The 22,363-nt window shown below is 40.7% G+C and overlaps 2 protein-coding genes across 2 annotated transcripts; both read right to left on the reverse strand.

Moving 5' to 3' along the window:
• Window positions 1–3,645: 3,645 nt before the first annotated feature.
• LOC131025709 (uncharacterized) lies at window positions 3,646–4,253 on the reverse strand. The gene is made up of 2 exons (XM_057955501.1): window positions 4,171–4,253; window positions 3,646–4,039 (listed from the first exon to the last, which is right to left on the reverse strand). Exons 1-2 carry the CDS (start codon window positions 4,251–4,253, stop codon window positions 3,646–3,648), a joined length of 477 nt encoding a protein of 158 aa, XP_057811484.1.
• Window positions 4,254–4,536: 283 nt separating this feature from the next.
• On the reverse strand, window positions 4,537–5,679 carry LOC131025710 (uncharacterized). Its single transcript, XM_057955502.1, has one exon. It carries the CDS (start codon window positions 5,677–5,679, stop codon window positions 4,537–4,539), a length of 1,143 nt encoding a protein of 380 aa, XP_057811485.1.
• Window positions 5,680–22,363: the final 16,684 nt, after the last annotated feature.

Here is a 22,363-nt window from a genome sequence, read left to right on the forward strand (position 1 = left end):
CATCAGTATATATGTCTTATTCATTGTACTTAGTGTCTCACGAAAAATAAGGGTCTCACTGGAGTGCATCCTTATAACTTTTAGTTTTATGCTAATATTTATTATTCTCGATTTTTTTTCCCTTTGTCTTATACTTTTTATATTTTTGCTCACGATTTGATTGCATATATATATCCTTCATCATCCTTTGCATTATTAACATGCAAGTTGTCATATTTTTCTTTGTTGTGTTCTTCATATATGTTTTTGACGTTGAACTAGAATACTTTATAATACGATTTTCATGGAGCATACAGGTGCCAACGATTTTTTAGTTTTATCAATTTTATAGTGAACGTGTTTTTATGTGCATGTGTTGTGTTGAAGTTTGTTGTTTATCGCAAGTTTTTAATTCACGGTTCAATAGGTGCTATTTTTTTTTTTTTTTTTGATAGAACGAGAGAAGATTTTATTGAACACAAGAGCATGGTAAATGGAGGTGACCCTCCACAAAAGGAGGGGATTCACTCCAAACATGGTGTGTAAGAAAATCTCTCACGACTTTAGCTAGACAATGCGCAATGACATTGCGTTCTCTCCTAACATGGCAGATTTGGAGATCCAGAAACGATGACAGCTCTTCGCGGCAAAAAGCAGCAAGGATGCCCAACTCCGAAATATTTCTTTCACCCGAACTAATCGCCTCGCAAGCACGCTTGGAATCGGACTCCACCCTTCCACTAGAGTAATTTAATTCATTGAGCCACGAAAGTTCCTCTTTTATCCCCATGAGCTCACCTTCATCGACCTTGTATAGCCCTTGAAACTTCAAAGTTTTCCCCGCAATGAAGCGACCCTCGTGGTCACGAAGAATCAAGCCTACTCCCATTGCATTTACCTCATCAAAAAAGCAACATCCATATTGCACTTGACATAGCCCGGCTGGAGAGGGTGCCAACCCACGCACAAAGGGGCAGCGGCAGAGTTAGGTTGCTGAGATGCTAGCTTTTGACGAGCCAAAATCCAGTCAATCCGATTCTCAGCAGCCATTGTGATTGAGCGAGTCGGGACTGGGAACACACCTTTCCAGATGACGCCATTTCGGTCCTTCCATATCTGCCATAACAGCATGCATACTCTTGCTTTCAAATCAGCATTCTGGCTGCCAAGAATAAAGAACAAGGCAGCTGAGAAAGACTCACTCTGACCCCTGATATTGGTAATGAAAGCTTGAAGGCCGCTACACCTCCAAACCTCTTCTGCGAATGGACAGCAGAAAAACGTATGCCAAAGGTTTTTAAACCCCGCCTTGCAAGTCTCGCACTCCCCTCCAACGGAAACACCTCTAGATAAAAGTTGTTCTTTCGAAGGTAGGTTGTTACGAGCGGCACGCCAAAGAAAGTTTCGAACTTTTTTCGGAACTTTAATCTTCCAGAGACTGTCCCAGAGGCCTTCAACATGGTACGTCGGATCAAGAGTTAGGGAGCTCGCCAATTTATAAGCCGATTTCACCGTATATCGGCCCTTGTCCTCAAAATGCCAAATCTTTTTATCCAGCCGAGCCACTGGAGGAAGAGGTATACTAAGAATGTGTCTTGCATCATTCTCCCCCATCAAAACTTTTACAAGATCAACATTGCAGCAACTTTCACCTAGGACCATGAGATCTTTGACATGGAACCCAGTCCAATTCGGGAGGCAAGTAGTAGACACATGGAAGCGCTCATCACTTCGCAGCCAAGGATCCTCATAAATCTTGACAGGCTGCCCATCTCCAATTCTCCATCGTATTCCCCTTCTCACCAAATCTTGAGCGGAACAAATACTCCGCCAAGTGAAACTCGGGCTGTGGACAACAGCGGCCGTGAGAAAGTCGCCATGAGGAAAATACTTCGCCTTAAGAACCCGACAAACAAGCGCCTCAGTGTCCTCAATCAAGCGCCAACCCATCTTACCCAACAAAGCTAGATTTAGGAGCTGTAAACTTCTAAAACCCAGACCGCCCAACTTCTTATCGACACACAATCGATCTCATTTCATCTGGTTAATGCCTCTTCCCGAACCTCCTTTGTTACTCCACCAGAAACTATTCATAAGACGCTCTATTTCATCCGTCAAACTTGTAGGTAAAGAGAAGATAGACATACAATAAGAAGGTATAGCATGTGCTACGCCTTTAATCAAAATTTCCTTCCCAGCTTTTGAGAGCTTTTTGTCTTGCCATCCCTGAATCTTGCTCCACATACGATCACGGAGATATCTGAAAATCTCCTTCTTTTTCCTGCCCACAAGAGAAGGAAGACCAAGATATCTTCCAGTATTCAAAGGTGTGAAGACACCGAGCTCGGTAGAGACCTCCACGTGAACCGCTGCAGTAGTATTTGAGCTGAAGAAGACACCAGATTTCTGAAAATTAATGGCTTGACCCGACGCCATCTCATAAGCACTCAGCACACGCTTGAGGTTTGCGCATTCCCTCTGAGTAGCTCGGCAGAAAAAGAGACAATCGTCTGCAAACATCAAATGCGAGATAGACGGGCCTCCACGACCGAGTTGAATGCCATGCAAGTTGCCACAATCCGTTTCGTGTCTTATCATGGCCGAGAGGCCTTCGGCACAAAAGATGTAGAGATAAGGGGAGAGTGGGTCTCCTTGGCGCAGCCCTCTGCCCGGCGTGATAGGCTTTACAGCCGAGCCATTAACTAAGACGTCATAAGTGACTGAGCAAACACAAAGTCTCATCCACGATCTCCACTTCTCACCAAAACCAAGTCGACTTAGGATGGCGTCGAGATAATTCCAATCCACGCGATCATAAGCTTTGCTTATGTCAATCTTCATAGCAACGCTGCCAAATTTACCCTTGATCTTACGCTTCATAGTATGGATGGCCTCAAAGGCAATGAGGATGTTATCTTGTATAAGCCGACCCTCCACGAAGGCGAACTGTGCTCTGTCAACAAGCCCCGGCAGAACAACTTTTAATCTATTACATAGCACCTTTGACATGAGCTTGTATAAGACATTACATAGCGCGATCGGGCGAAGATCCTTCATGGTATTTGGCGAATCAACCTTGGGAATCAGTGATATCAAAGTGTGGTTGAGACCTGGGGGAAAACTCTCATTTTTGAGCCAAGAATAGCAGCTCGCCACGATATCATTGCCAATCACGACCCAAAACTTTTGATAAAACTTCGGATTGAAGCCATCCGGACCCGGAGCCTTGTCGGGGTGCATCTGGGAGATAGCGGCTTTGAACTCCTCGGCCTGATAGGGTCGCGTGAGCAGCACATTCATATTCCCATCAACACAGGGATGTAGCCGATTTAGTACCTGATGATAGTTAATGGTGGCAGTCGAAGTATCAAAAAGAGATTCAAAATAACTTCTGGCTACAATTCTCACCTCACGCTCTCCCCTAGTCCAGCTCCTGTCCTCCCTTTGAAGCTTAGAGATAGTGTTGATCTTACGACGAGACGAGGCCATGGCATGGAAAAACTTTGTATTAGAGTCCCCATCCTTGAGCTAATGCTGTTTTGCTCTTTATTTCCAATGAGCTTCCTCTTGGAGTAACATAGTGGAGAGCTCCGCCCGTGCCTTAGTCAACTGTGAGATGGAAGCCGGATCTCGACGACCTCGTAGAGACGAGATACAATGCTGCAGCTAGGCTTTAGTCCGCCTTTCTTGACTTCGGAGATGAGATGACCAAACAGTAAGAGACTCCGACACTGCCATGAGCCGATTTGTCACACTAATGCCTTGAAGATTAGTCCAGCAATTTTTAACAACATTCTGTAAATCCGATTCAAGGCACCATTTATTTTCGAATCGAAATCGACGAGTGACGGAGGCCAAAGCCACATTTTTGCACTTAAGTAGGATAGGCATATGATCGGACATGGTTACCGTGAGTGGAATGAGAGTTGTCTCGGGGAAGAGAGCTTTCCAATCATTGTTCGCCATGGCCCTAGCAAGACGCTCTTCAACAAAATGAGCAGTTCCCATACCTCTAGACCAGGTGAACTGATAACCGGAAAGAGGAATATCCGATATGCCGCTATCCAAGACAACCGATCGGAAACCCGAAAAAAGCTAATTTGGATGAGCCACACGACCCCTTTTCTCTCCCGGGTCGAGAAGGTCGTTGAAATCTCCCATAACAACCCAAGAAAGAGGGTTGAGACCAACCAAGCGACGTAAGAGGTTCCAAGACTCCCGCCTGCGGTTTCTTTCCGGATAGCCATAGAAACCTGTGAGTCTCCAATCGCCATTAGGGTCAGTCACCTGCAAATCGATGTGATTTCTCGAGTAACCGATGATCCTGCAAATGGAAGAGACCTTCCAAAGCATACATAAACCTCCACTTCGTCCCACACAATCAACCGTGAGACAACCTTCAAAATTAAGTCTAACAGGAATCTCTTCAATGCGCTGCTTTTTGCGAGAATGTTTCACACAAGAAACTAAAATTCGGCCTATGAACTCTAACAAGTTCAAGAAGCGTAGGAATCGCAAGGGGTTGGCCCAGCCCCCTGCAATTCCAACTTAACGAATTCATTGGACCCGGCCAACTCCGTAGCCGGAGCCTGCCACTAAGATAATTTGGTCATCGGAGATATCCTCGGTAACACCTGCAGGAAGGCTCTCTGATGAGGTGGGAATATTGCAATCTGCAGACGTGGCGCCACATCTGTGCTTTCTCTCTTCCACGTAGGCCAGGGATGATTCATCAATCATCGTAGAATCTTGCCCATGATATGCATGGCTAATATCTTGTAACGCTTGCCATTGCTGGATTATAGGGATTTTATTTCCAGAGTTCAAATTCTCATTGAATATCAATGATATCATCAGATTCTCTTGCTCTTTCCTTTTAGGGGCAGTCTGTAACGGCTCTTGAACAACCCTAGCCGCCACCCCTTCATGGATAGGGTTTCCTTCCTCCTTGTCTGATCGGAGCCACTTATCCCCAGCGAGAGAAACAGCTCGTCGATCTGCCGCTTTCAGCCACATTCCCCACTCCCTTACAGTATCCTTTGTAGCTGAGTTGAACATGAGTTTACAGAAACTCTCAGAATGTCCAAGCCGGCCACAGAGGAAGCAAAAAACATTCAACCTTTCATATTTGAAATTGACCACAAAGGACGATCCATCTTTTTTCTTTATTCGCTTGAATCTTTTGATGGGCTCCGTCACACAGACCCCCACTCTAATGCGCGTATATTGACGCCAAACCCCAGAAAAATTAGAGCTATCGTATTCCATGAACTTACCAATAAAATTTTCAAGAAGTTTCCCCACACCCTCGGAGAGATATCCTGCCGGGAGGTCATGAATTTGTACCCAAAACGGCAGAACATCTAGAGGGACACTGAGAGGGAATTCCCCCCATTCGAGACGATGGAGAATCAACGGAAAATTTCCGAAAGCCCATGGGCCGCCATCGTATACCCGCTGCAAATCAATCTCATGGAAAAATTGGAAAATGAATCTTCCTTGGCCTATATCTTTCATGAAAACACCTTTTCCCGGTCGCCATACACTCGCCAGACGACTTCTCATCAGATTGAAAATAATGGGTTGCTCCGTAAGAAAACGTCCCACCAAGCATAATTCGACAGAGACATTGGAGTCCTCCGTGAGTGCGTCATCAAACATTATCTCATCTTCTTCAGTGGAGAGATGCAAACCAGCCATTTCTTTTTCCATGGAAGGACATAGAAAAAACTCGGAAGAAGGGGCAAAAAGATCAAAGGTACTCAACGAAGGAGTAGAAGCAAGGCTCTCAACAGAAGGAGAGAAAAATCATATAATGTATGTTCATAAACAATCAACTTTTTCTTAACCTTCGATACATTCAACGATTTTTTTTTTTTAAATTCGTGTTACTCTCTCTGAGAAAAAAAATTTATGTTCAATAGGTGCAATAATATTGAACAATATTATAAAATATAGATGAATATAGGCAGTAAATTACTATTGTCTGAGTCAATATGAAATCAATTGTTCACAACCGAGTAGATTTTGTTTATTCAAGAATTGCATTTATGTAAAATTGGTGAAATATATATATCAATAGATTTTCAAGAACACTCGTCTCATCATTAATCAACATGAAGAGTCCGAATTTGGAATATTTCTTTTCAATATGTTTTTCATTCTCTTCACTAATTAAAGTTGGTAGAAATAACTTTCTACATTCTCTCACACCATTAATTAAAGCATTAAGTTTAAATCACAAAATTATCACATGTCATATTAAAAATCATTTTCAAGTTAATTTTAGGGTTTTGGTGTTGAATTATTTGTAGGAAATAAAATTGGAAGTATATCAAGAAAGATGACTATATATATTAACTTAACATCAAAAAAGTTTTAACTTGATCCTATAAATTGAAGAAATTTTTAAAGCTTGAAGTACGAGCTACGGCGGCTGCAGCCGTCCGATCTAAACAATACATACTCTAGTTCTTTAAATCGTAAGCAATTTCATCCCTAACGTATTTATGGTGCGTATACAAAAAGTTACGTCGCTAAATTAATGTGAACCAAAAAACTCGCACTTTGGGACAAACATTTATTAATTTCAACATTATCTATATATATAAAAGAGGAGTTTTTCTCTCCATCTTTTTCCTCTTTTTTTTTTCTCTTTCTTCTCCCACTATTTCTTTTCTCTATTTTTTTTATATAATTTAATTATTTTCTTAACATTCTCAAATTTAATTTATGCATAAATATTTAAATGCATATTATACATAAGCTTGTGGCAAAATATTTAATATGGTATAAAATCATCAAAAATTAATTTAAAACGAATAAATTATGTAAACTTTAAAATATTTTATTTTCTATCTCTTCGTTAAATTTTACAACTTTTTATTTATGTTTATGTATGAAAATATTTATTTATTTATTATGACGTGTAATACTCTATGATAATAATGCGTAATATTAATTTCATTATCAAATAATTTAGAGAAATTGATGTGTTTATTTTATTTTTAAAATATATTTTATATTTATTTATATTTTAATTCCATTTAATATTTATACTCATTTATTTAAACATGTTTAATTTTGATATTCGCCGTGCATAGCATGGATGGGCGTGCTAGTTTTACACTAATTAAACGCTTTCCGGTGCAATAAACGGAAATAAATTGAATAAAAAAATATTATCAATGCGATGGATAAAATATTAAATTTAATAAGTATCATATAGTAATAATATATTATAATAAAAAATAATTAAAATAACATTAATATGAGATTTTGCATTCATAAACCGATTTAGGCATGTACATATTATAGCCGTAAGTCTCTTTTACATGTACATGATAATAAAATAATTAATATATATCAATCACTTCAACTTTTGACATGTCAAGTAAAAATATCGAGAATTTATGCATTCATCATTTGCTATTGATTTATAATTAATAAAATTAAAATTATAGAATAAAAATAAAAATGAATCCTAAGCATTTTTTTAGAATAATCCTAAGCATTTTTTGGAAGTCCTAATCCTAAAAGTATTTTAATCTCTATGTAATAAATTATATTTTCAAGATTTACACACGCACATACATATTTGTAACGGAGTAGATTCCAGTGAGATTGTTATTTTTTGTGAGATCGTGAGACTAATAAAAGACATTATATAGTGTTGAATAAAGATACTCAAAAAATTAGTAAAATTTCCGCTCCCTCCAACATTCGAACCCAGGTAAAAAAAAATTCCTTCCATATAAATATCAGCCGTAAGATATATTAAATGAACAGTTTCAAATCAATCTAAAATTTCACCACATATCGGGATCTCATTAAAACACTCTCATATTTGTAATATAATATGTAGTATATGAATAATTAAATTACGATTATATATAAAAAGGAAAAAAAACAAAAAAAAGACCTAAAAACCCTTGAAAGCACAAGAAAGCAGACTAAGGGCCGAGCCTCATTAAAACCTTCCTACGGAAAACCCAAAGGGAAAAACCGTATGAAGGAAAAAGAGTACCCGTCAAGACGACCAACGAAACCAACAAGAAAAAATATGTAGTATATGAATAAATCGAACCAAAAAAATGCATAAATATATAAATATAATTATTATAAACGGTAAACCAAATCATTTAAACAAATCTGATCATTTTGAGCAAGTGAGAACTAAACCATCAATATCAAAAGTTGATAATTAATAATCTAGTAATGTACCCATTTAAAAAAATAGAAAAAATATTTTTTCGGGATTTTAAAAAAAATTATTAAGTAATTATAAGAATTCATCTTTGGATCATATCGATATCAGAAATCCTCATATGTCGTCTGCATCCAAAGTACGTAAGGGATGTACTAATAGTTTTCAAGAGAAAACACAACGCAAGCAACACACACAAAATGAAATATAGCTAGCTAGGAAGGAAACCTGGTTCGAGGAGATGACAATGAAATGAAGGAGATCGAGGGTTATTTAGGACAGTAACTTAGGTTGATTTAGAAATTAGGACAAAAAATTTTGAACTTGTAAAAATAGGACACTAATTTTTTTTTTAGAGTAAAATAGGACACTAATTAATAAGTGTTGCACCCGCAGGACATTTCTCGGCCAATTATCGGCCGAGAAATGTCCTATTTTTACGACGCTTATTAATTAGTGTCCTATTTTACTCTAAAAAAATTAGTGTCCTATTTTTACAAGTCTTAAAGTTTTTATCCTAATTTCCAAATCAACATAAGTTACTATCCTAAAAAATCCTCTGACTCTGAAATGAAGTTTAATTAGTTGGTAAGATTTCCTCTTTAACTAATTAGGTCTCGATCGGAGTATAATATAATATGAATAAAAGAAATTAGAGGAATATAGAGTTTTTATTTTATAAGTCCTTCCAATAGATATATTAATTAAATTAGGATTTTATTAGAAGAGAAAGAAAAACAAAAAACAAAAAACCCTTGAAAGCACAAGAGAGCAAACTAAGGGCCGAGCCTCATTAAAACCTCAAGACGAGGAAAAAGAGTACTCGTTAAAAAGAAGTTTAATAAGCTGAGTTGGGAAAATTTCAGAAGCTCCGGCCGAACCATCGCCCCTAAATAATCCCGGCTCCCAGAGAACATAAAAACTCCAACAGGAGAAGAGAAAAAAGATAAACAGAAACCCGCGAGCACAGCCTTCCAATATATATATAAAATAGGGAAAATGTGCAAATTGGCCCCCGAAGTAGTAGCCCCTATAGCGTATAACCCCTCTTACTCACTGTGTGTGCAACTAAACCCCTGAACTCCGAGAAAATGGTGCAAATTCCCCCCTCTGACTAACGGCTGTTAACGACGTTAGGTCAGATGGGGGGAATTTGCACCATTTTCTCGGAGTTCAGGGGTTTAGTTGCACACACAGTGACTAAGGGAGGTATTACGCTATATGGGCTACTACTTCAGGGGCTAATCTGCACATTTTCCCTATTTTAATTAACTCTCATCTCTCTCACTCAGCCTTCTTTCTCTCTCGGCCACTGCACCGCCGCTAACGGTGGCTGAATCACCAAGTTGTTGGATCATCTTTTATCAGCAACACAAACGATTAATCCAATTCCAATCAAATCGACATTATATAGAAATAGCGAAAATAAGAAGGTTATGGTCGTTACATTGTGAGAGGCGTCAAATTTGGCGATGGCACCGACGCCTTGCCAAACATCACAAACTCGCGATGCTTCGAGGCGGCTGGCTTGCTTCTGCGGCGTGATTTGGGGGCGACCTTCGCGCTGTCTTTTGTTGAAGCAAAGCACATAGGACAACCGCAAGTTTGAGAGAGAGCAGCCGGTGGTGATGGGGAGCGTGCACGGCGCTCTTCGTTCGAAATTCGAGCGGTGGAGGCAGGCCGGTGCTAAGGTTCAATCCTTCGTCCTCTTCAGAGGAGAATCGAGCAGGAGGCGGCTCTCTGGCCGGGTGCGGCTGCACTGGAGCCATGGATTGGCTGCTTGCCGGCCTTTTAGCAGCGGTGGCGACGATTTCGCCGTATTTGAGACAAAGATGCGACTCCTCATCGAGAAAAGCTAGGGCTCGCGATCTGTCACAGATTGAGATAGAGAGCATGCGGTGGGTGTCGTTGGCGGTAGGTGGCCGATTTGCCGGATATCGAAGCGGCGATTTCGGACGAAAGGGGGGAATTATTAAGGCTCGCCCTTGACATTGAGCGTGTGCAGCCGAGAGAGCTCCAGGTTTAAGGCCCAGGAGAGAGGGAAAGGGGCGGCGCCCTCGGCCAGCCTCGCCTGGTCTCGTCGGAGCCTGAATCAGCGGCAGCGGCGATCAGATTTTGGAGGAGGAGGGCTCCCTGTTTTTTTGTGCGTGACTTTTTGAGAGAAAAAAGAGATGAGAGATAATTAAAAAAAGGAAAAGATGCAGATTAGCCCATGAAGTAGTAGCCCATGTAGCGTAAAACCCCCCTTAGTCACTGTGTGTGCAACTAAACCCCTGAACTCCGAGAAAAGGGTGCAAATTCCCCCCTCCGACCTAACGTCGTTAACAGCCGTTAGTCAGATGGGGGAATTTGCACCCTTTTCTCGGAGTTCAGGGGTTTAGTTGCACACACAGTGAGTAAGAGGGGTTATACGCTATAGGGGCTACTACTTCGGGGGCCAATCTGCACTTTTTCCCTATAAAATAAAGGTTGGTCTGCTATGCTGTTGACCGCGTGGGATGCGATGGGTTATTTTTAATAAGCATAAGATATAATACAAGTTCTCATGAATAAAAGTAACACTTAGCGTGAATAAATGTAATCATTTACAAATATGTGTGGTTAAATCACCCCGATTTTGAGAAGGTTGTCAAGGAGTCATGGCACAAGGGAGGTATTTCAGGTTGGGGTTGCTTTGTGTTTAAAGAAAAACTGAAAAGGTTGAAAGAGGACTTGAAGAGCTGGAATAAATCTTCGTTTGGTAGAATTGAGGAGAAAATCTCTTCGCTGAAGGATAAAATCCAACAATGGGACTTCATTGATGATTCTTTGGGTCTCGATGAGGAAGGAATCATTGAAAGAAGTGAGGCCGAAGCTTCGTTAATGTCACATCTTAAAGATAGGGATAGTTTGTTGGCTCAAAAGGCGAAGAGCAGATGGGCAAAGGAGGGAGATATTAACAGTAAATTTTTTCATAAAGCTATCAAATCTAGAAGAACCAATAATGGTATCTCAGGGCTTTTGGTGGAAGACGGCTGGTCGGACGAACCGAGGGTGGTGAAACAAGCCATTAGAAATCATTTCCAAAACCAGTTCCAGGAATCCAGCAGAAGAAGACCGTTCCTTCCAGAAGATTTTGGTCAAAAGAAGCTCCCGGATGACATCAGAGATAGCCTTGATGCTCCTTTTTCTGACGAGGAGATCAAATTGGCGGTGTGGCAGTGTGATGGAGATAAGAGTCCTGGACCAGACGGATTTAATTTCCAGTTCTTGAAAAGGTGCTGGGATATTATCAAAGATGACTTGTGCAAACTAATGAAAGAGTTTCACAAATTTGGGAAAATAGCAAGAGGATGCAATACTTCTTTCGTGGTTCTTATTCCAAAGAAGGATGGGGCGACAGAGCTCAAGGATTTCAGGCCGATCTCCCTTATCAACTGTCTTTATAAGGTGATCGCGAAGGTTTTGGCAGCCAGATTGAAGCAGGTACTGAATTTTGTTATTTCAGATTGTCAGAGTGCTTTTATTGAGGGGCGATACATTTTAGACGGCGTTGTTATTCTTAATGAGATTATTGATGAAAGCAAGAGAAAGAAAAAAGACTTGGTTCTTTTCAAAGCAGACTTTGCTAAGGCTTATGATACTGTTGATTGGGACTTTCTTGATGTTTTGCTTCAGAAGATGAATTTCAGTGTTAGGTGGAGGTCATGGATTAAAGGATGTCTTTCCTCGGCATCTTCTAATGTCCTCGTCAATGGCAGCCCCTCAGGTGAATTTCAACTCGGTAGAGGCCTTAGACAGGGCGACCCGATTTCGCCTTTCCTTTTTCTGATCGCGGCTGAAGGCCTGAATCTTCTGGTGGAAAGAGCAGTCCAAAAGAATCGGTTTGAAGCATTCAAGATTGGGAAAGATGATCTTTGTATTTCCCATCTTCAGTACGCCGATGATACAATGTTCATCTTTACAAATAAGGAGGAAAATGTCAGAGCTTTAAAGTACGTGCTGAAGCTTTTTGAACTTCTTTCGGGATTAACAGTGAATTTCGATAAGAGCTGCCTCATTGGAGTGGGGATGCCTGCCTTCAGAAGCGAAGTTCTGGCGGGTATTCTCAAATGTAAAGTGGGTGGGTTACCCACTAAATATTTGGGAATCAAGATTGGGACTAGGCTGTCTCGGAAATCGGATTGGCAATACGTGGTGGAAAATGTCAAGAGCAAAATCAAGGGTTGGGAAAAACGGAAGTTCTCGTTTGCTGGAAGAATCACCCTGATTCGTTCTGTTCTTTTTTCCATTCCAGTTTATCAACTTTCATTCTCTCTTATTCCAAAAGGTGTGTTAGCTGAGTTGCGGTCTTGTTTGGGAGTATTTTTGTGGGGGGGGGGGGGTCTAGGAGAGAGGAAGATTCATTGGGTGAAATGGGATGAACTCTGTTCTGGGCTGGACTATGGGGGGCTCAATTTTAAAGATTTAGGAGGTTTTAACTCGGCCCTTATGGTCAAGTGGATCTGGAGATTTCTGACAGAGGAAAATCTGTTGTGGGTGAAGGTGTTTAAATCTTGTCATGGGGACTTGGAGAGGGTTGGAGAGGGTTTTAGGGCGGAGGGTAATAAAATGATTAAGTCGGCTTGGTGGAGGAAAGTGGTGGGCTTGAGTAGGGGAGAGGTGGGTAAAGGGGTGAGAGAAAATTTTGAGCGAGTGATTGGAGATGGGAACTCGGTGAGGTTTTGGTCCCACATTTGGGCGGGGGAGAAAACTCTGGCGGATTTGTTCCCGAGACTTTTTCATCTTAATTCCAATAAAGAGGGTGTGGTTAGTAGTATGGGGGAATGGATTGAAGGAACTTGGGAGTGGAATTTTGTATGGGAAAGGACTTTGAGGGAGAGAGATCAAGAGCAGCTTGAGGCTTTGAGGTCTTGTGTTAGCAAGATTCAATTGAATGCAGGTACAATGGACGCGTGGAGATGGAAGGCAGCAGGTAGCGGTGTTTTCTCTGTAAAGACAGCTTATGAGACATTTGTTAAAAACAGGAGTTTGGCCAATGCTTGCGGAGGTCAAAAGGAGTTCGCCATGATCTGGAAAGCTCAAGTACCTGCCAAGGTCGTCGCCACTGCATGGAAGGTCCTTAAAGGAAGAATTGCAACAGTGGATATCCTTCGGAAGAGACAAGTGGTGCCACAATCGACTGCTGGATTATGCGCCTTTTGTCAGTTGAAAGAAGAAACCATTGAGCATCTCTTTTTCCTTTGCCATTATTCAGATGAAATCTGGAAAGAAATCCTTCGATGGACAGGTAAACAAGCAGTTTTTCATTTTAACTCCAAAGCACATCTCAACGCTTTTGTGAATTTGGGGAGCAAAAAGGATGTCGACTTCTTCCTTAGTGTTTGGTTGTGTGTGATTTGGAGCATTTGGAAGATTAGAAACAACTGTATCTTCAAGCAAGGAAGTTGGAACAAAGAAAGAGTGATGGCAGAGATTAAGGCGAGATTGTGGGCTTGGCGGTCGGATTTGAAGCAATCAACGCAGGAACAAGAGTTTAGAAGATGGTTTGCCGCTGTTGGAGGTTTGGACTGCTAAATCTTGAGGCAGAACTGCTAGTCGGATCTAGACCTCCCTCCGGTCTGTGATTTTGGTTCAGTTGAGGGTTGGAGATGGATTCGGAGATTGGGCAGTTCGTTCTTTGGAGATCCTTTGTGTTGTTGGTTTGGTTGGGCTCTCTTCTTTTGCCCTTCTCCTTGTTTTTTCTTGTTCGGTCTGTAATTTGGTACCTCTGGTACCTGGCGTTTTGTTCTGATTCTTTTCTTGAATGAAATTTCTTTTCTCTGATCAAAAAAAAAAATTTACAAATATTACATTTAATGGTAACAATAATTACTTTTTATTAACTCAATGATTATTTGACCAAATAGTTAAGAATAAAAATATTAATGAGTGAAAATAACTAAAAATAAAAGTTCCTATGAATAAAAGTAAACATTATTGTTAAGAAATGTATACTTTCAAACCGTCCGCATCGTATACGGTTGACCGCACATGAGAATTTGTGTAAAATAAATGCACAATGGGATGATCATATAGAAAACTTCCCCTTCAAAGTTAGTAGCAGAAATTAATCCGGACCATTAATTTTTTTTGTATGATCTATTATTATCACAAAAATAAACATTATTACAATATATAAAATGCGTTGTTATTATTATTATTATTATTATTATTATTATTATTATTATTATTATTATTATTATTATTATTGGGGCAAATGTGCACATTAGCCCCTGAACTTGACACCCCTATAGCTTTTATCCCCCCAGGATCGATCAAGGCGTGTTGACCTCCCTGAACTCCCGAAACAAGGGTGCAAATAAACTCCTCCGTTAAACGGATGTCAAACGTCGTTTTCTTTAAAAAAAAATTATTCTTTTAAGTGGGCCCCACCTTAACGTCTAGACCTCTGTTCCAAACCCGCAATGGCCATCCTCGACCCGCAAATTCACCTGCACACCAGCCACCGTCCTCGACCGAGAGCCGTCTCCTCCGACGATCCACCACGGGTGGAAGATGCTGCCGGCCGCAGTGGCGAGAAGAACTGCTTCTCTCGACGAAATTGGTCTGCAAAACCTCCGCCCGACATCGCCCAAGCCACGACATCTCTCATCCTCCTCCTCAGATTTTTCGAATTGAGCTCCTCGAATTTGTGAGGGAGCTTCATATCTTGGCTTGCTTCGCTCGAGGATGCTGAATTGGGGCTCGAATTAGGGTTTGATAAGAGCTCCAGTTTCACCGGCTTCGAAACATCGCCGTCGCGATCCAAGATCATATTTTTGACACAAACCTCACCGTCGATATGTGAGAGGGGGATGAGAGTTCGGCGGCGATGGCTGTCGTTGAGCCCGAAGGAGAGAGATGAGGGAGTCGGACCTGAGAGGGATGAGGTGGAGGCGGTGGTATCTCGCCGCTGCGTCGCCGCCTAGTGTGAATGTATGACGAGGGCGGCTGTGTCCGAGTGAGTAGGCGATAGCCTTGTCACTGCTCGTCGGAGGAGGGCCGGTGTTTGACCGGAGATGAGGGAGAAGAAAAGGGGGCGCTTGAAATAAAGAAAAAAAATTAAACAAACGTCGTTTGACAGTCATTTAACGGAGGGGTTTATTTGCACCCTTCTTTCGGGAGTTCAGGAAGGTCAACGTGCCTTGACCGATCCTGGGGGGGGTAAAAACTATAGAGGTGTCAAGTTCAGGGGCTAATGTGCACCTTTACCCTTATTATTATATACAAAATATTGTTTCTATATAAACTCATCCCCACACATTATGGTGAATGCAGTTCTTACCAACACTAATTTTATTATCTTAAATCTTATAATCTAACTTGAGTTTGGAAGGTCAACGGTGCTTAAGCGTAAGTGGCTTGAGAATTGGTCATTCTTCCTCTTGCTTGTGCTCTTCTTGTTTCTCTTGTTTTTCTCGTTTCTCTCGTTTCTTGTTCACTATCCTAACGGTAGCACTTTTTTTGAATGGAGAATCTTTTTTCAAAGTAGTAAGTAGTGAGATATTAAATCAGGTATATTTTCAAAATCAATTGTCTATTACAACATGGACTCCTGGCTATTTATAGACTATAAAACATAAGGGGTATTCTAGTAATTCTTGCTCTGATCATGGGAGGGTACTTCCGTCATTTTCAGCTCCTTCCTTCTTTCTGTTCAGGGGCAGAATCATCTTATTGGCTTTATGGTATCTTCCACGTCAGCCAACGAGTTGAGGGTTAGAGGCAACGGCTTCTGCAAAAAGGTAGAAAGGGATCGCCTGCCATTCGGTTGTAACAACCACCTCCTAGGTGCGCTCTTTTGCAGGCACAAAAGTACACTTCGTCCTTATCCCTCAGATATGCTGCCCTTCGGGTCTTTTTCCCTCGTCGTCCTTATTCTCCAGATCTGTTGCCATTTGGATTTTTTTCCCTCTTCTCTGCAACCATTGGCTCCCCACCAGAGGCTCGGACATGCTCCTCCTCTAACAATAGAAATACTCTTCCTCTGTTGATTGGAACATATTCTCTGTTCTTTGATTTGGATCACTCTCTTCTAGTCAGCTCAGCTCTGCAGAGTTGTCATCTCTTCTCCTCTGAAGATGATTTCTCTTGTTCATTAATTTAAGTATTTGGAGTACTACCTTTATGTTGAAGATACGGAGGTCCAAATACCATCCTCATGGTTTCTAATGTAGTAATACAAAATAGTGAAAATCAATAATTATCTCTGAAACATAATTTCAATAAATTATAATCAAAATTAAATGTTTTAATTAAACGAAATTACCCACGCCCTTTTACATACAAAAAAACACCACACTCTCTATTTTCATAACTTTGGCACTCTCTCTCTCTCTTAAACTGTAGTTTGTCGTCGTGCCTCCACCGGTCTAAAGTATCGCTCTCCAAATATTCATTCAAAATAGTTAAAATTCGCTAGATATTATTGAAATAATATTGGATAGACAAGTATTGATTTTCAATAGAGTTAATGGGCTTAATTAGCCCTTCTTGTATGAGAAAAGGAAAAAATGTCCACCCAAATAAAAATATGGAAAAATTAGCCTTTTTAAACCTAAATATATAATTATACCCTTAATATTGTTACACACTTTTTTGCAGTTATACACTTTTTCGCAAAAGTATGTAATAACATATATAAAAGTGTGTAACTGCGAAAAAGTGTGCAACAATGTAAAATACACTATTACACACTTTTTCAAAAATCGTGTAATAATTGCGAAAATTTTGTAGTAGTGTATTTTACACGGTTACACATTTTTTCACAATAGTACTGTGTAATAACGTAAAAGTGTGATTGCGAAAAAGTGTGTAACAGTATAAAATACACTATTACACACTTTTTCGCTTCTAAAAAGTGTGTAATAGTATAAAAATATACTATTACACATTGTAAGGGTATTTTAGCCAGAAATGCTATTATTTTCATATTTTTATTTGTATGGCTAGAATTTTCTATGACTAAAATGTTTTGACTAGGTGCCGCCTCTTTTCAATATCCTAAATAAATATTTTGCACCATGAACCCTTATATATATACAAAATTAATACTCGAGCATGCCGCATGAAATGTATGTACTTCATTTATTAGTGTTATAGGCTTATAGCTAGTTTGGACCCCCTAATTAAGCTTCCAGATTGAGACTGCTTCCAGCCTCAATATCTCGAGGCTACAACTAAAAATTTAATGTTTTTTTCCTGGTAGAGTTAGCTAACTTGACGTCGACGTCCTATGCTCATTGATTAATATCACCAATTATTATATATGCATATTTATAGAAGAGGTGATATGACAAAATTGGAAGGGGCCGGGCAAAAAAATATGGATTTGAGATTATTAGTGTTGTGTGCAGGTATAGTTATGTTTCAGTTTTCAAGGTTGGATGTTGAGGCAGCAAAACTATCCCATGATTTCTACCAACAATCTTGCCCACAAGCTGAGATTATTGTCCGAGAAGGAGTGCATGCTGCCTCACTTCTTGATCCCACCACCGCCGCTGCTCTCTTGAGGCTCCTCTTTCATGACTGCCAAGTCCAGGTCTCTCTCTCACCCATTTCAGTTCCCTAGAATATGAATTCTTGAAATGTAGTAGCCGTGAAGTTAAGATTAATTAATGTGCATGCATGTTTGAATGAACTTGGATGTAATTTAGTTAATACATATAATGCGACAGGGTTGTGATGCTTCGATCCTTGTGGATGGAGGGTCGGAGACAGGGTCGTCAAAAAGTTTTGGGATCAGAAAGAGGAAGGTGGTGGATCTCATCAAAGCATCATTGGAACAAGTATGCCCGGGGAAGGTGTCATGTGTTGGAAATATGGTTTTAAGCTATATCTGGAAATTATTATTTAATTAAATATTTATTATTTAATTAAAATAATGATTGGATGTTAATCTACATCTCGAGTAGATCAACGTGATATACTTAAAGTCTCAAAACCGATTTCCGATGAGTGAGATATTGTATGTCAAAGTTTGGATGTTGAAGAGGAAAAATAACATTTGTTATGTTATCCCACATTGGAAAACATAGAGATGTTTTTCATGTATAAGAATAGCAAAGCACATGGAGTTAATAAATTGACTTGTGGGCTTGCTAGTGGGCTTGATCTAAGTACTAGCCTCGCGCGCACACACACACGCGCGCCGCCGCCGACGATCGATCGGACGACGTCGCCGCCGCCGCCGCCGCCGCCGCCGCCGGACGGGCGGTCGGGCCGCGGCCAAGGACTTGGATATTGGATCTTGGCAATTGGTGTTTGGGGCCCAAACTATTTTTTGGACCAACTCCATTGGGCTTTTAATTTTTGGCCCAACAGAATTATTTTCTTGGCCCAACAGAATTTAATTCCCAAGCCCAACTGCCCAGCCCACATCAGCATGCAGCAGCAGAAATAAGAAGCAGCAGCAGAAGAACGCAAGTTACGACTTCTGCATGCGTATTCAATTTTGCAGCTAAGTTTTCTTCAATAGCTGCGCCCACCGGCCACCTCTTCAACGTTTACAGCTTCCAGCCACCGGAGTTGAATTCAATGAATTGAATTCATACTCACCACATGCCTATAAATAGGCCTATGGAGAGCATGCAGAAGAACACCACAAAAAATCCTGCATTCTGCCATTTACAAACAACTCTCACTGCAAACACTTGTGCTCAGTTCTTGATCCTTTTTAGTTCGCCGGAGCTCGCCGGATTGTGGTGCTACATCCGACGAGACGTAGTCGTTTTACCTTTGGGGAAGATACGCCAAACCGAAGAGCACTACCGGGGCGATAATCTTCTTGCGGGAAGAGATTTATCTCGACTCGACTTTGTTTATACGTATAATTTATTTATACAGTGTATTTCAGTTGTATCGAATTATTTGAGTTGTAATTTCTCAAATTATTTACTTTGTAATATTTTCAATTATTTTGAGTTGTAATTTCTCAAAATAAATATTTTGTAATATCTCGATCGTGTACCCGGTTATAACAATCGCAAGAAGATTATTTCTCTGCCGTTGATACACGTTCGAGAAATGGCTCACAACGACGTCAATATGGATGGCTCCACCACCTCTGCAACCATCGGTTCAACCACGTCGTCAATATTTTCCTCGTTTGCATCAACGGGGGCTTCATCGACAACATCTAGAACTATTGGTCTTGCCGAGAAACCATCAACGTTCTCAGGCAAGAACTTCAAATATTGGCAAGAGAAGATGCTATTCTACCTCACAACCGTGGGGTTTGCCGGATTTTTAATGGAGGATAAACCTCCAACCCCGAGTGAAGGGGAAGGGGAGACGAGCCAAGAAATTCGTGCCGGATATTTGAACTGGTGCCGCGGCGACTACTTGTGCCGTAACACCGTTCTCATGTCTCTGGACGAACGGCTCTACCGTGTTTTCAAGGTTCATGAAACCGCGAAACAATTGTGGGAGGCCCTTGATTTGAAATATCAAGTGGACAAGGCAAATACTACCAAGTATATTGTCGCCAAATGGTTGGAATACAAAATGGTCGACTCCCGGCCATTGATGGACCAAGTGGAAGAATTCCAAAATCTTTCACATGAGGTTCAAGCCGAAGGGATGCCCTTGGCGGATGCATTGCTCGTTGCAATCATCATAGAGAAATTACCTCCTAGTTGGAGGAAATTTCAAAACCTTTTGAAGCATGAGCGCTCGGAGATGTCCGTGCCGATATTAATATCCAAGCTTCAAATGGAGGATCACGTGAGAAGTCGTGATAAAAAGGGAAAAACTCCGATGGAGGCAAAGGCCAATCTCACCGAGAAAGGCGGTCCCTTCAATAAACGTGGTCGCCCTAACCCTAATAATAAGGGTAAAGGGAAACAAGGCGGTAGTCAACCATCAAAGTTTGATGGTGTATGTTTTAACTGTGACAAACCAGGTCACATGGCTAAAGATTGCCGCAAGCCAAAGCGGAAGAAGGCAAAGAGCAACGTGAACAACGTCGAGAAGGACTTCGACGATTGGAACCACGATGACTTTGCTGCCATGATCTCCGAGGTGAATCATGTGGACAACCCGAACGCTTGGTTCGTGGATACCGGCGCTACCGTCCATATATGCATAAATCGTGAGTTGTTCCACAACTACAAGGAAGTGGAAAACAAAACGATAATGGAGGCTAGCGAGCGGACATCCCAAGTCCTTGGCATGGGAGATGTGATTCTTCAACTCACGTCGGGCGTGGAGATCACATTGAAAGACGTATTACACGTTCCAACTGTCCGAAAGAATTTAATTTCGGGCTTTAGGCTTACGAATAAGGAATTTGAATTGTTTTTCAAATCTGACTATGTTGTAATACGCAAGTGGGGAAAGTTCCTAGGGAAAGGCTATGCCTCCGAAGGACTTTTCAAACTTGGTGTAAGAGCTTGTAAGCCTGCCAAGGCTAAAATCAATAAAGATGCATCAACCTCTTCTGCTTACTTGATTGAGTGTTCAAATTTATGGCATTGTAGACTTGGACATGTTAATCTAAATGCTATAAAGAGATTAGTAAAAATGAATTTACTAAAAGTTGATGAATACAACTCACAAGAAAAATGTGAAGTTTGTGTTGAAGCCAAAATGGCTAAGTTACCGTTTAAATCGGTAAAAAGGAGCACTCAACCTTTGGAACTTATTCACACCGATGTTTGTGATTTAAAGTTCGTGCAAACTAGAGGTGGCAAGAAGTACTTTATCACCTTTATAGACGATTGCACAAAGTATTGTTACCTTTACTTATTGAAAAGTAAAGATGAGGCTATTGAAGCTTTTAGAAACTTCAAAAATGAAGCCGAGAATCAACTTGGATGTCGAATTAAGATGGTTCGAAGTGATAGAGGTGGAGAATATGTAGCTCCGTTTGCTGAATTATGCAACGAAAGTGGTATAATCCATCAAACGACGGCTCCTTATTCACCACAATCTAACGGCGTTGCTGAACGCAAGAATCGAACTCTTAAGGAGATGATGAATGCCTTGTTGATTAGTTCAGGATTACCCCAGAACATGTGGGGGGAAGCTGTCTTAACGGCCAACTATATCTTGAACAAGATTCCACTCAAAGGGAAAGATGTAACTCCCTATGAGCTATGGAAAGGAAGGAAACCTTCGTATAAATACCTCAAAGTGTGGGGGTGTTTAGCCAAGGTAGAAGTGCCTTTACCAAAGCAAGTTACAATAGGACCTAAAACGGTGGATTGTATCTTCATTGGTCATGCACTTAATAGCAGTGCCTATCGTTTTATAGTGCACAGATCGGAGATACCTGATATACATGTTGGGACAACGATAGAATCAAGGAATGCTATATTCTTTGAAAATATCTATCCTAACAAGGATAAAGGTACATCGAACTCTAATGATGGAGTTGATGGTGATGCTACAGGTTCTAAACCTATGGAAGTAGCTAGTAATTCTACTCAAGTAGATGATGCCACGGGTTCTAATCATGTACCACCTAATAGGAAAAGACCAAGGTCTAAACCTATGGATGTAGAACCGAGACGTGGGGAACGAGTTAGAAAAGCTAATGTCTATGGACCGGATTATGTTGTCTTGATGCTAGATGGCGAACCGGTGACGATTAAAGAAGCTATGTCTGGCTCAGATGCAGCTCTCTGGAAAGAAGCCATCGATATTGAGATTGATTCCATTATGAAGAATCATACTTGGGTGTTAGTGGATCTACCACCTGGAAGTAAAGCTTTAGGATGCAAATGGATCCTAAAGAAGAAGTACAAATCTGATGGTACTATAGATAAGTACAAAGCCCGACTTGTCGTTCAAGGTTTCAGGCAGAAAGAAGGGTACGATTTCTTCGATACCTATTCACCTGTGACCAGACTAACATCTATTCGAATGCTTCTCGCTATTGCTGCCTTGCACAATCTCGAGATTCACCAAATGGATGTGAAAACTGCGTTCTTGTATGGCGAGTTGGAAGATGAAATATATATGAAGCAACCTGAAGGGTTTGTAGTACCTGGGCAAGAGCACAAAGTATGCAAACTTCAAAGGTCTTTATATGGGTTGAAGCAAGCACCGCTTCAATGGCATTTAAAATTTGACAGTGTAATGTTGTCAAATGGATTCAGAATCAATGAGTGCGATAAATGTGTCTACATTAAGAATTCTAATAACGGATATGTT

Source organism: Salvia miltiorrhiza, chromosome 5, assembly GCF_028751815.1.
Source record: "Salvia miltiorrhiza cultivar Shanhuang (shh) chromosome 5, IMPLAD_Smil_shh, whole genome shotgun sequence".
Classification (NCBI taxonomy): Eukaryota; Viridiplantae; Streptophyta; class Magnoliopsida; order Lamiales; family Lamiaceae; genus Salvia; species Salvia miltiorrhiza.

Coding starts and splice junctions, on each gene's coding strand:
- LOC131025709 (XM_057955501.1), bottom strand. CDS start 4,253: ATGGCGATTGGAGACTCACAGGTTTCTATGGCTATCCGGAAAGAAACC. Junction 4,040..4,170: donor GGAACCTCTTACGTCGCTTG/GTTGGTCTCAAC, acceptor TGTCTTGGATAG/CGGCATATCGGATATTCCTC.
- LOC131025710 (XM_057955502.1), bottom strand. CDS start 5,679: ATGGCTGGTTTGCATCTCTCCACTGAAGAAGATGAGATAATGTTTGAT.